General features: G+C 40.0%; 1 protein-coding gene across 2 annotated transcripts in view; it reads right to left on the bottom strand.

Annotated features, from left to right (window-relative positions):
• LOC106520957 (phosphatidate phosphatase LPIN2) overlaps positions 1-10,295 on the bottom strand; it is a 17,101-nt gene that overhangs the window by 2,270 nt on the left and 4,536 nt on the right. For both annotated transcript variants that reach the window (XM_014013295.1, XM_014013294.1), the window contains exons 2-18: positions 8,909-9,109; positions 8,034-8,129; positions 7,654-7,937; positions 7,478-7,585; positions 7,225-7,348; positions 4,793-5,255; positions 4,244-4,343; positions 3,881-4,068; positions 2,961-3,054; positions 2,808-2,877; positions 2,638-2,721; positions 2,316-2,395; positions 1,774-1,924; positions 1,251-1,399; positions 901-987; positions 665-817; positions 228-342 (exon numbers count right to left, since the gene is read on the bottom strand). In XM_014013295.1, the coding sequence (XP_013868749.1) occupies positions 228-342; positions 665-817; positions 901-987; positions 1,251-1,399; positions 1,774-1,924; positions 2,316-2,395; positions 2,638-2,721; positions 2,808-2,877; positions 2,961-3,054; positions 3,881-4,068; positions 4,244-4,343; positions 4,793-5,255; positions 7,225-7,348; positions 7,478-7,585; positions 7,654-7,937; positions 8,034-8,129; positions 8,909-9,100 (2,538 nt within the window). In that variant the 5' untranslated portion in view covers positions 9,101-9,109. The remainder of the gene's footprint in view (positions 1-227; positions 343-664; positions 818-900; positions 988-1,250; positions 1,400-1,773; positions 1,925-2,315; positions 2,396-2,637; positions 2,722-2,807; positions 2,878-2,960; positions 3,055-3,880; positions 4,069-4,243; positions 4,344-4,792; positions 5,256-7,224; positions 7,349-7,477; positions 7,586-7,653; positions 7,938-8,033; positions 8,130-8,908; positions 9,110-10,295) is intronic.

The raw sequence follows: 10,295 nt of genomic DNA, 5'->3' as shown, positions 1-10,295 counted from the left end.
ACTCAGACCAGTAATATTTGGGGACACAAGTTTTTGCCATGAATATTTTGTGGGTCAGAAGACAAAAAGTTTGGGAACCACTAGCTTATAGCACCTTTGAGTTTATATGTGACTAATATGTGCATTAATAAGATAGGTTATTCTCAGTTTGTGTTTCCTAATCTAAGCGTTTCTAAAAAAAATTTAATTTGCAGAGATTATTACAGGAAGGTACACATGAAACTCACGTTCTCTCTGTTTCCAAAGGCAGCGTAGAAGGGATGGGTGTTTGGGTAGAACAAGTTCTTGATGTCTGTCAAACACTGGATCTTAAACTTCTCAGGCTTCTTCTCAATAATTTCTCTAAAACATTTACAAAAAGAGTAAATACAGCTTTTCTGCAGCAGATACTTTTTTTAAATGACCCAATGCACAGAAGTACCGTAACTCTGCAGATGTTTAAGTTGGCCTCTCTACATTTTTACATTTTGAACTTTTATAAATTCAGATCTTCAGCTGTTGTTGAATTAAACACAACTAAACAAAACTAAATTACTGTCATTTAAATCTTCTTCCGTTTTATCTCCGCTGTAATTTTCTCGAGGTACCTCAGATGTAGCAACTCATCCAGATAAACATCCATTAGTGAAATCCTAGAATAAATCTGCATGTGAGGGTCTTCTACCTGTGGAAGGCAGAGAAGAGGCTGCTTGGTGAAAGCATGAGGGGTCCCTGAGGAAGAAGAGTCCCGCTCTCGTTCACCCAATGCAAATACCCTCGGGTCATGTCGGCCATGCCGATCGCTCGGGCAGAACAGTACAGGAACTTGTAGCCGTTTCTGCAACAGTCAGAGGTTTCCTGGTTATGTTTTTCACAGTAATCTAACGGGGTGTGATCACTGAGGCAGATGTTCAGTCCTACTCGTGCACGGAGTTGTAGAGCTTTGCAATTCCCCGATGAGTCCAGTCTTTACCGAGCTGAGGAAGAATCTGACCAAAAACATCTGATCTGAAGAGAAAGTGTCAGGAGAAAGAAGGTATTTTCTTTTAAAATCAGAAACTGAATTATTTGCTGAAATAAATAGTGGAGCAGATGTCAGAGTCAAACTAAATCTTTACAGTCACTTTTCAAAAAATGTCATGTTTGAGTACCGTAAAGCTTTTTCTCTGCATTTCAAACTGCAGGTCTTTTACCAAAAAGGTACTGCACGTACATATTTACATTTCTAGAAGAATTCTAAATAAAAGTGGAGTTTTGCATAATTTCCTTACTTGGTGATGGTGCCGTCGATGTCAGAGATGATGACCTTGTCGTCCCAGTTCCACAGGTAGATGGTGCCCTCGCAGCGACACGTTCCCTGGTACTGAGTGGTTATACTGAAGGTGACCTCATTCGGGCCGTCTCTCAGCTTCAGGCTGGCCTGGAAGAGACGCGAATCATTAAACGAGTCTATTGGCTCGTGTAATTCTGTCAACATTTGAGTTAAATTTGCATACATGTCGATCTTATGGATTTGTTCAAAAACTTAAGCTTCAAATTTATGTTCGTATGTATGTTTTGTTTCATTTGTCAATACAGACGAGTTTCTATAAATTACTGTAAATGTGACGTCTTTTTACATAAAATTTWGAGTTGAATGAAGAATATAATAATCTCACTGTTGTTTTGTACTTATATAATAACCAAAATAAAGACCTCCTTTGAACTTCAGCATAAACAATCAGACACAAGGTGACTCAGCATAAAACRCTTGTTTCTGCCTGTGCTGAATCAAACACGCAGCGGGGATCTTACTATCTGCTCAGAYGACAGGCGCAGAGATTTCTTGTAGGAGTGACATGAAGCCGGCCCTTCAGTCTGCACGCGCTCATTGGATGTCAGAGTGGAGGCTACACGGTTCAGCTCTTTAGTCTCATCATCGCTGGACCACTCTGCAGCTTTCTGCCTGCATGAGAGAAACAATAAAACCTAAATTAAAACAACAGGGAATTTATTGACTTTGAAGACTTTATACCTGATAATATTAAAACAAAGCAGTGTCTTTTAAAGACACTAGAGGGCAGCAGGTTGATCATTGACCTATATTGCTTTTGACGTTCTGTTTAAAACTGAATGTGTTCTCATTTATTTCCSAAAACAAATATCTCCTAACTCAAATAATCATCACATGTATTTATTTATTTATTTGGTTTCTTAATGTGTTCATGAGTCACAAGCCTTCCTCGCTGCTAACATGCTAATCCATCCTCTGTGGGACATGTTTACCCAACAGTGTGTGTTGTGTTGGTGTGTGGCTGAAGTGTTGTGAGGACATTAGAGCTTTGTGTCTGACTCACTGTGGTTCTGCAGCCTGCAGAAGGGTAGAGCTCTCTGGGCTTAAAGACTCCCGTCTCTCCAACTTAGATTCAGATGACAACTAAGGAGAGGAAGACACTTAAAATTCTAAAACTAAAAGACAATGTATACATATTAAACACTTCACTTAAAAAAATATATCTCATCATAATAATGCAAAGCGTATACGACGTGGTTGCTGATGCCTTTGAGCAACACAATCCTCATTTGCAATGCAAAGTTTTGTACTGGATGGGACTCCACGACAGCACTTCAAAGATGGATGTGAGTCAYAAGATTAAATAAACAAAGTTATGATCACACCTGCTTGGTACTGCTCTTCCTCCAGAACCACCAGCGTCCAGACTTTTTTGGCATTTTCTCYTTCACCCAAGCCTCCTCTGTGGCCTGACATTAAATAATGCATTTAGGTGAGAATTATGTGCAGATATACAGTAAGCAGCTCACTGTTAACACATAAGATRAGAGATTACCTTTGGCAAGTTCTTCTGGAAAGCTTGCATGCTAAGTATCAACGGTGCTGCCAGGGCCCAGTTGTAATATCTGCAAGATGTTTCAGAAATTACTAAAAGAACACGTTGTTAAACTGAAGAGTTGTAAGGAAAGGTAGAAGTTAAAAAACCGACCGGTTTGCAATTTTGACCACCAGGTTGGGATTGTCGATAATAGCTGGGTTCTCCGCAAATTCATTGTAGGTGAGGATGTGCTCCATGAATTTTTCTGAAAGAAAAGAAACAGGAAGGCTTAACTTCAGTTAACAGCTGAGTTTTCTAAGCCCCAACATTCAGACATTTGCTGTGTCTCRATTCAGGGGCCTTYGAAGTCCACATGTTGCTGCTGTCCCAGTTCGTGGGCTCATGAGGCCGACAAAAMCCYRAAAATGAAGGCTGCATCTGAGTATCCTTCCCCGCTGARGATAATCCCACATGCAAACAAAACAAAAAAAGTGCAGACGGCAGCTTTTTTTTTTCTTATTTTACCAAGTCGGTGTAGTTTGGAAATTCATCACGAACTGAAGAAACTGTTTTTRAGTTTAGCAACTTACCTGATAAAATGTATGCTGCAATGAGATATTAAATAAGATGCAACTACAAGTACTGATATTTGAGCTAAACCTAAATTATTAATGTTCTTTATATATTTGCTTGTAATGTTTTTAACTGTGAAGTTATTCCTCCAGTGAAAGGATGTGTGAATACATCCCAACACATTTTAAKTCTGAAGGCATGTGATATAAATTATATTCCCATGGTAATGGGGGTAGTGCGTGGTCAATTTGAAGAATAAAACGTTTTATGCAGCCTACCCGGACTGCGAAGGTTGTGGCCTCTGTGGGTCGCAGTCTAGGTAGGCTGCAGCCCCTGAATTGGGACACAGGTAACAAATATAATGAATAAATTACATGTTCCAAATATTTCTTTAAAAAACGGGTAAAGAGTCTTAGCTTTACTGGTAAGATACACATAAATTTGAATTAAGGATTATAAGAAAAAAGAGTGTAAAAAACAAAAATAAACAAGTGATTATAACAGAGATTACTGATCACCTTTGGAKATCTCCGAGTTCTCGCCCACGCCTCCACACAGCGACAGTGTGACGTCAGGCAGGTCACCAGGAGAGTCGGACAGACACTCAGTTCCACTGTCTATTGCTGCGCTGCCCACTGACTGGGGGGACTGGGATCCGGAGCGTCTTCCCGCCTCCACCCAGTGTTTCGGAGCGTGCTCAGACTCACTGGAACAACAGCAGATTCAGACACATCAATCATAGAAGGGCACAAAAAGTTGCCAACAGATTTCTGTCTTTGTTGACAGGTCATAGGTGATCTTTAATGGTTTCTCACCAGCTAAYGCATAAATAACCATGAAAGTTTCAATCTAATCTGACAGAGAACTCCCAGGTTTTATACCTTTTGGGGAAGTACCGAGCAGCAACATCAGGCTCAAGAGCACTCAGGTCTTCCAAGTAGATGTCTTCAGGCCCTTGATGTTGGCTCCTCTTTCTCACAACTTTATTACACGGAGGAAAGAAAAATAGAATGTCATTTTAAAAAAATGKCCAACTTCACGTTGTTTCACTTCCCTTTTTTCTTTTCTTTTTTTTTTATTCTGCATGTGAATGCAGAAGCCCAGACAGAGTGTAGACTCAAGCACAAACAGAAACCACATCCTTCCTGTTAACATTCACTTACATTTCAACTGGGAGAGTTAGCATCATGTACAGAAACCCAGAGGAAGTTCTAACCATGCCATCTGAGAAAATCTTCAGCTTTATTTATGAATTTATGAATTTAGTGGTGGAATGAAACTCATTTAGATCTCATGAGAAAATGAAATTGAATTATTTCCTCTTTTGAAATTACTTAAACATATTTTCTTGAATAATAACCTTTGCATTTTCATAGACTGACAAACAACAAACAAAAACATGGGGCACTACCAAAGTAGTGTTTAATTACCCTTCCTCTTGATGGGTGAGTCTGTGGTTCTTGCATCAGGACTAACAGCTGAGGGGTCTCTGGCCTCTTTGCTTCCTCCACAGAGAGTGGATTCGCTGTCCCTGCGGCTGGGCGGTGAAGACGTCCATCTGGGCTTGTGTGTATTTTTTGCATTGAAGTCGGAGTTGCTGGGACAGAACTCAGAGGAAAAGCTGCTTGACTTTATGTATGAAAGGTCTGGCCTGGGTTTGGAAATATTTGTGTYGTGTGAGGAAGCTTCAGGGGGCTGCGGGCTGCAGCTGCACTGATGAGGTTTGACGGTCCGGGGCTCTGGTTTTACAATATTGCAAATGGGGTCTTCTGTGCTCTGCTCGACTCTTGGCTCTCCCTCCGTGGCCTCTAAGCTCGAAATAACCCTGAAATGTGTGTTCTCAGAGGGCGTGATGGTTAGTGTCCTTGGCTCTGAATTATCTTTTTTGTTGACCTGGATACAGACAAAAAAGTTTCAATAAATAGAACTGTTCAAGAGTCTTGAATCATCCCCCATTTCCCATCATTTTATTTCAAGGAGCCAGACTTCCTCAATCCCTTTAGTGGTCTTGAGCAGTAGTTMTCCAGGATTTCTAAAGGTCAAAATYGTTTCTTTAGACTTTTTCCACTAATTTTCAGTCCAGGATATTCAATTCAAAATTCAATTCAAAAATACTTTATTGATCCCAGAGGGAAATTTGGTAATATCTGACGGGTGAATCAATCAGACAGGTTTGTAAACTCAAAGGACATATGTGTTGACACATAAACAAATTAGCATGGAAACACTTTTTTTTTAAACTACAGCTTCAGGCAGTTTATTATCAGCCATTTTTCATAAAGATATTATTTGTTCCCAATTGGTCACGTTAAACATGCAGTGGTGCAACCTCTTATTAAAAAACCTGGACTAGACTCCACTAATTTTGSTAATTTTAGGCCAATTTCCAAAYTTTCTTTTATTTCCAAAGTCCTTGAGACAATAGTGTACAATCAGTTACTTGGTTTTCTTGAAGAGCATAGTATTCTTGAGGTTTTCCAATCTGGTTTTAAAACTCTCCACAGCACTGAACYACTTCTTTTAAAAGTTTTWAWKRWMTTTTTTTAGCTACTGACTCCAGTGACTGTGTCATCCTTGTGCTTTTAGACCTAACAGCTGCTTTTGACACTGTGGACCATGACATTCTGTTATCTCGGCTGGACCAGTGGGTGGGAATCAAGGGTGTTGCCTTGAATTGGTTCAGGTCCTACCTGTCCAACCGAACTTTCTGTCTTAAGGGGTCAATGTCCTCCTCTTCTCCTCTTTTATGTGGAGTCCCTCAAGGCTCAATTTTAGGCCCGCTTTTGTTTTCTCTGTATCTCCTCCCACTCGGTTCTATTCTCAGAAAGCATGGTATTTCATTTCATTGTTATGCAGATGACAGCCAGATCTATGTCCCTCTCAAAAAGTCAAATTCATATGCAATAGACTCAAGGCTTGTTTATACTTCATGCAAGACGTGTGGCTGCGGCCCAGCGATGACGTAATTGCGTGTGTGTCACCGACAGCATTTAGTGTTTGTACTGGGAAAAGACGTGGGGGATACATTATAGTAATCCCTCCCTCTGCCCTCCCACCGCAGACGTCACGCGCTAGCTTAGCATGTAAATAACTGCTAGTTGCTAAAAATAAAAAATAAAAAAAATTGCTAGTTGCGAGTTTAGCTTGTGCGGGAGATGTGGGAGATAGATGACAAAAAACACTTCTCCTATTTTCAAATGTCCGCTACTCGTTTCGAGGAACTTGCCCACCGGATCTTTTTTTTCTTTTTTCTTTTTTTCTTTTTTGCCCACTGGATCTCCCCTCACCTTCAGCACACACCGACGCAGTAGGACACAGATGGYTGTACCTCTGGACCACCTCGGTGAGTTTCTCTACGAAACTATCCATGTTTAGAAACAAAAACCGGATTCTGGTAGCGAGTAGGGGGGTAACGGTGTGACACAGCACAAAAACACCCACAAACTTTGAACCAATCACACACACCGCATCCTACACGTCTCGGAGTGCTGACTGGGGGCGATGTATTGAACAGCTGTCACTTTTTTTTGCCTTCCACTTGTCAACTTTCCTCATTTTTAAGGACACATCGTCATACAAAAAATGCTGACTTAATTAAGTACAAGGACTGGACTGAAAATAAGTGAAAAATCTGGACTAATTCAAGTAAAGACTTTGAAAGAAATTCAGAAACCCTGAAGAAYTATTGGTTGAAACTACTTGAAAGTCTGGCTCTTTTGTTTTTGCAAAAATATAAAAAAAACATCAAGTAATTGAAAATAGTACAGTGTGTRAGTACCTTTGTGAAACTTTTAATAAGTCTTTTGAGAAGTCAACTTAAAAATATACATTTTGAAGCAAATGAGTCTAATATTAGCCATACCCTTGTAGATTCAGGAAACTCCCCCCAGCTCCACTGCATGTGAGGCTCAGTCCTAAACACAAACTCCGCTGGCTTCACWATCAGCTCTGAGTCACTTTTGGGTGACATGGGCTCGGACTCAATCCTGATGTAAGCATAAAACACATTTCAAATTCATCAGCTCAAATGATCTTGAGGGAAAGCTCCGTTTGCTGTCATGAATTTGTTTGTATTTTTGTAAAAAAACTGAATGGACAGAGCAGGAGGGTCATACACAGTGCAGGGTGACCATTCTCCATCAGAGAAAGGGTAGCTGTCCCATTCAAGGCCGGTGAGGGAGGAAAACTGCCTCTGATCCTTCATCATTGATAGCGAAGATGCTCTGATGACACAAAAAAACAAATTAAACACTCACAATAAACAGCTGACCTGAGTTCAGTTTTTACTCACCGTCCATTGTTTGCACGTTGCTCCTCATCTGAACTGAAATCACACAGCTCCTGTTCTCCTGCACATGTCTGCTCCTCTTTGCGTGGCTCAGCTTTATGCTTCCTCCTGCGTCTCCTCTTCTTCCTGCCGGCTGAACTTGAGCAGAGCTGGATGTTTGCAGGGTCCAGATCTGGACTGAGAGGCTGGCCGGTCTCTACAGAGGCTCCACATCTAGACTCTCTGCTCCTAATCAAAACTTCTTCMGAAGGGATGGGCGATGTCACCAGGTGAGCGGGAATAATTTCCTGTTTGAAAGAGRAAATTTATTAAATAAGAAATTAGTGTACTGATCTCTAACAGAACTGGAGTTTCATCTTCATTTGAAAGTGTAAAAAGCTCACACTGTTCTGCTCAGTCTCCTGCACAAAAAAGGCCTCGCCGTTGTCTCCAAGCTTCATATGCAGATCTACAGGTTCTCCATTAATTTCAATATCAATCTGCAGAATCAAAATTTCACAATGACACGGTGCTTCACTGTCTGGCAAGTTGCACACTTAAGTCTTMTCTGGGTTGTAAAAGAAAACAACCATCACATGACGTAAAAACACAGCTCATTTAGAACTGAATGACAGAAAACAKCTTGCAAAAGATCAAACAAAAAGGCTTTAATTTAAACATGGCCGCCTCGGTGGCATTAGAAAAATTAAGTATTACATGTAGCTTGAAGTTGTAATTATTTACTGACACTTTAAGCTGCCAAAATGGTTGGGAAATTACCTAAATGTTATTCAAATTGCAAACTAAGGAAAAAAATAACTTTTTGTTTCAATTATCATAACTTGTTTTCTTCAGGGAAAAGGATGTTTTGAAACCACACATGACGTATAAAACAACCACACTGTACTTCCTGTTTTGATTACCATGTCACACTTTGTAAAACAGATAAAACTCATCTGTGGTATGACTTGCTTTTGTTTTTGAATAAGATAAGCAGTTACAAGTTGAGAGTAAAAAGCTAAATTGAGTTAAACGCTCTGTATCCTGTTTCAGTCCTCACCGGACTGCATCACGGTGTCTATAAATAGAAAGAAAAATCAATCTGTTCCTGTGAGAGGCAGAGTGGACTGGATATCCACGTGCAGGACAGCAGAAGTTAGTCAAAGTGAAAATTAAATTGAATCGCACATAATAAATTTATCATTTAGTCTATTTACAGACAAAATGAAGCACATTTAGTCAAACTTAGCATTTATAATTTGAATATTGAAACATGTACCACTTTCTCCCTGGAGCGCAGCACTCCCAGTTTACCAAATCGAACATGGAAAGGAGAGCACTGGAAGGTCCCATCGGGCTGTTGGACCACAATCACATCAATGCAGCCGGACAGAGTGGCCTGGTTGATGCCTTTGTACAGCTCCTTCACCGTCACCAGGACCTGGCCCGCCAGATGCCCCACATAGTTCATGGTGCCCACCTGTCAGCAGACACACTCATCATTAAACTCAGCTTCATTGTCCAAAACAAAAACTCATCACCTCTTATTTTAATTATTCATTTATTTTTCTGAATTAAATCATGCCGTGCTTTTTGCGTTTCACTGTCCTCGTACCATCTGCTGTTGTTCAAAATAGTCTGCAAATGAAATGTCCCTAATCACACAGGTTCTGGCCCATTTCCCTTTATGGAGTCCAGAGCTGATCGAAATTAATTCAGGACTTCAACTGCTGCAGCAGAGGAGAGAGGACAGTGTGTGTTCTCATGTCCACACAAGCCAAACAGACTAAACCTGAATTAATAATATTAACAGGGATAAAAATTTTGATTAGTTTAGTTTGATTAGATAGTTTAGTTCATTGGTAAAGTAAATTATTTTGTAAAAAAAAATATTTCACCCAATCTAAAGTGGAGAAAAAAAACAGTAAAACCTAAATTTGTTTGACTAAACAGAGGCAACGCCTTTGAGGAAAAAAAATCCAATGTTGGTACATTTGAAAAATCACATTACTGGGATTACTGATTAATCCACTTACTAAAACAGTGTTACAACAAATCTAGCTTATCCTGATGGTGGCATTAGGAGAAATCACCTTCCCCTTGAGGTTAGCATGTCAATATTTACTTCAGGAGTTTGGTTTGTGCTGGCTTCCTGAATGACCTGTTTAACACCACGTATGGGTCACGTTTAGACAACTCAAATGTTTTTGCTTCCTCTGCAGCAGGATTCACCTTCACTCCCGTTTGTCTCTAATACACCTTAGTTCAGCCACCGGGATGTCAGTAGCTGTTATACAAGTGTGATTATGTTTTCTCACCAACCAGAAGCTGTGATTACTGGGATTATTTTCACTGCGAGATTAAAATGTGCTTCAGAACTCGGTGAGGAATTTGAAAAAATAAATAAATAAAGAATGAATAAAGAAAGCAACTGATTGTGTGCTGTGCTAACGAGTCTGTTTGCAATTAGAAAATTGGGATGTGCAAATGACTGGCATTAACTATGCACCAAAATATTTAAGCAGGCTAAACTCTAGCAGCATATCAAACCTTTTAGGCTAACATAGATGAGTCTAATTCACTTAAAAAGTTTTCTTTATGTGATTGTTATGTGTTGTGGGTATGAGAAGCCAGTATCTTACACACACACACACACACACACACAC

This window comes from Austrofundulus limnaeus, unplaced genomic scaffold (genome assembly GCF_001266775.1).
Source record: "Austrofundulus limnaeus strain Quisiro unplaced genomic scaffold, Austrofundulus_limnaeus-1.0 Scaffold100, whole genome shotgun sequence".
In the NCBI taxonomy this organism is placed as follows: domain Eukaryota; kingdom Metazoa; phylum Chordata; class Actinopteri; order Cyprinodontiformes; family Rivulidae; genus Austrofundulus; species Austrofundulus limnaeus.
Note: the sequence above shows the minus strand (reverse complement) of the source record. Positions and strands in the feature narration are given on the sequence as shown.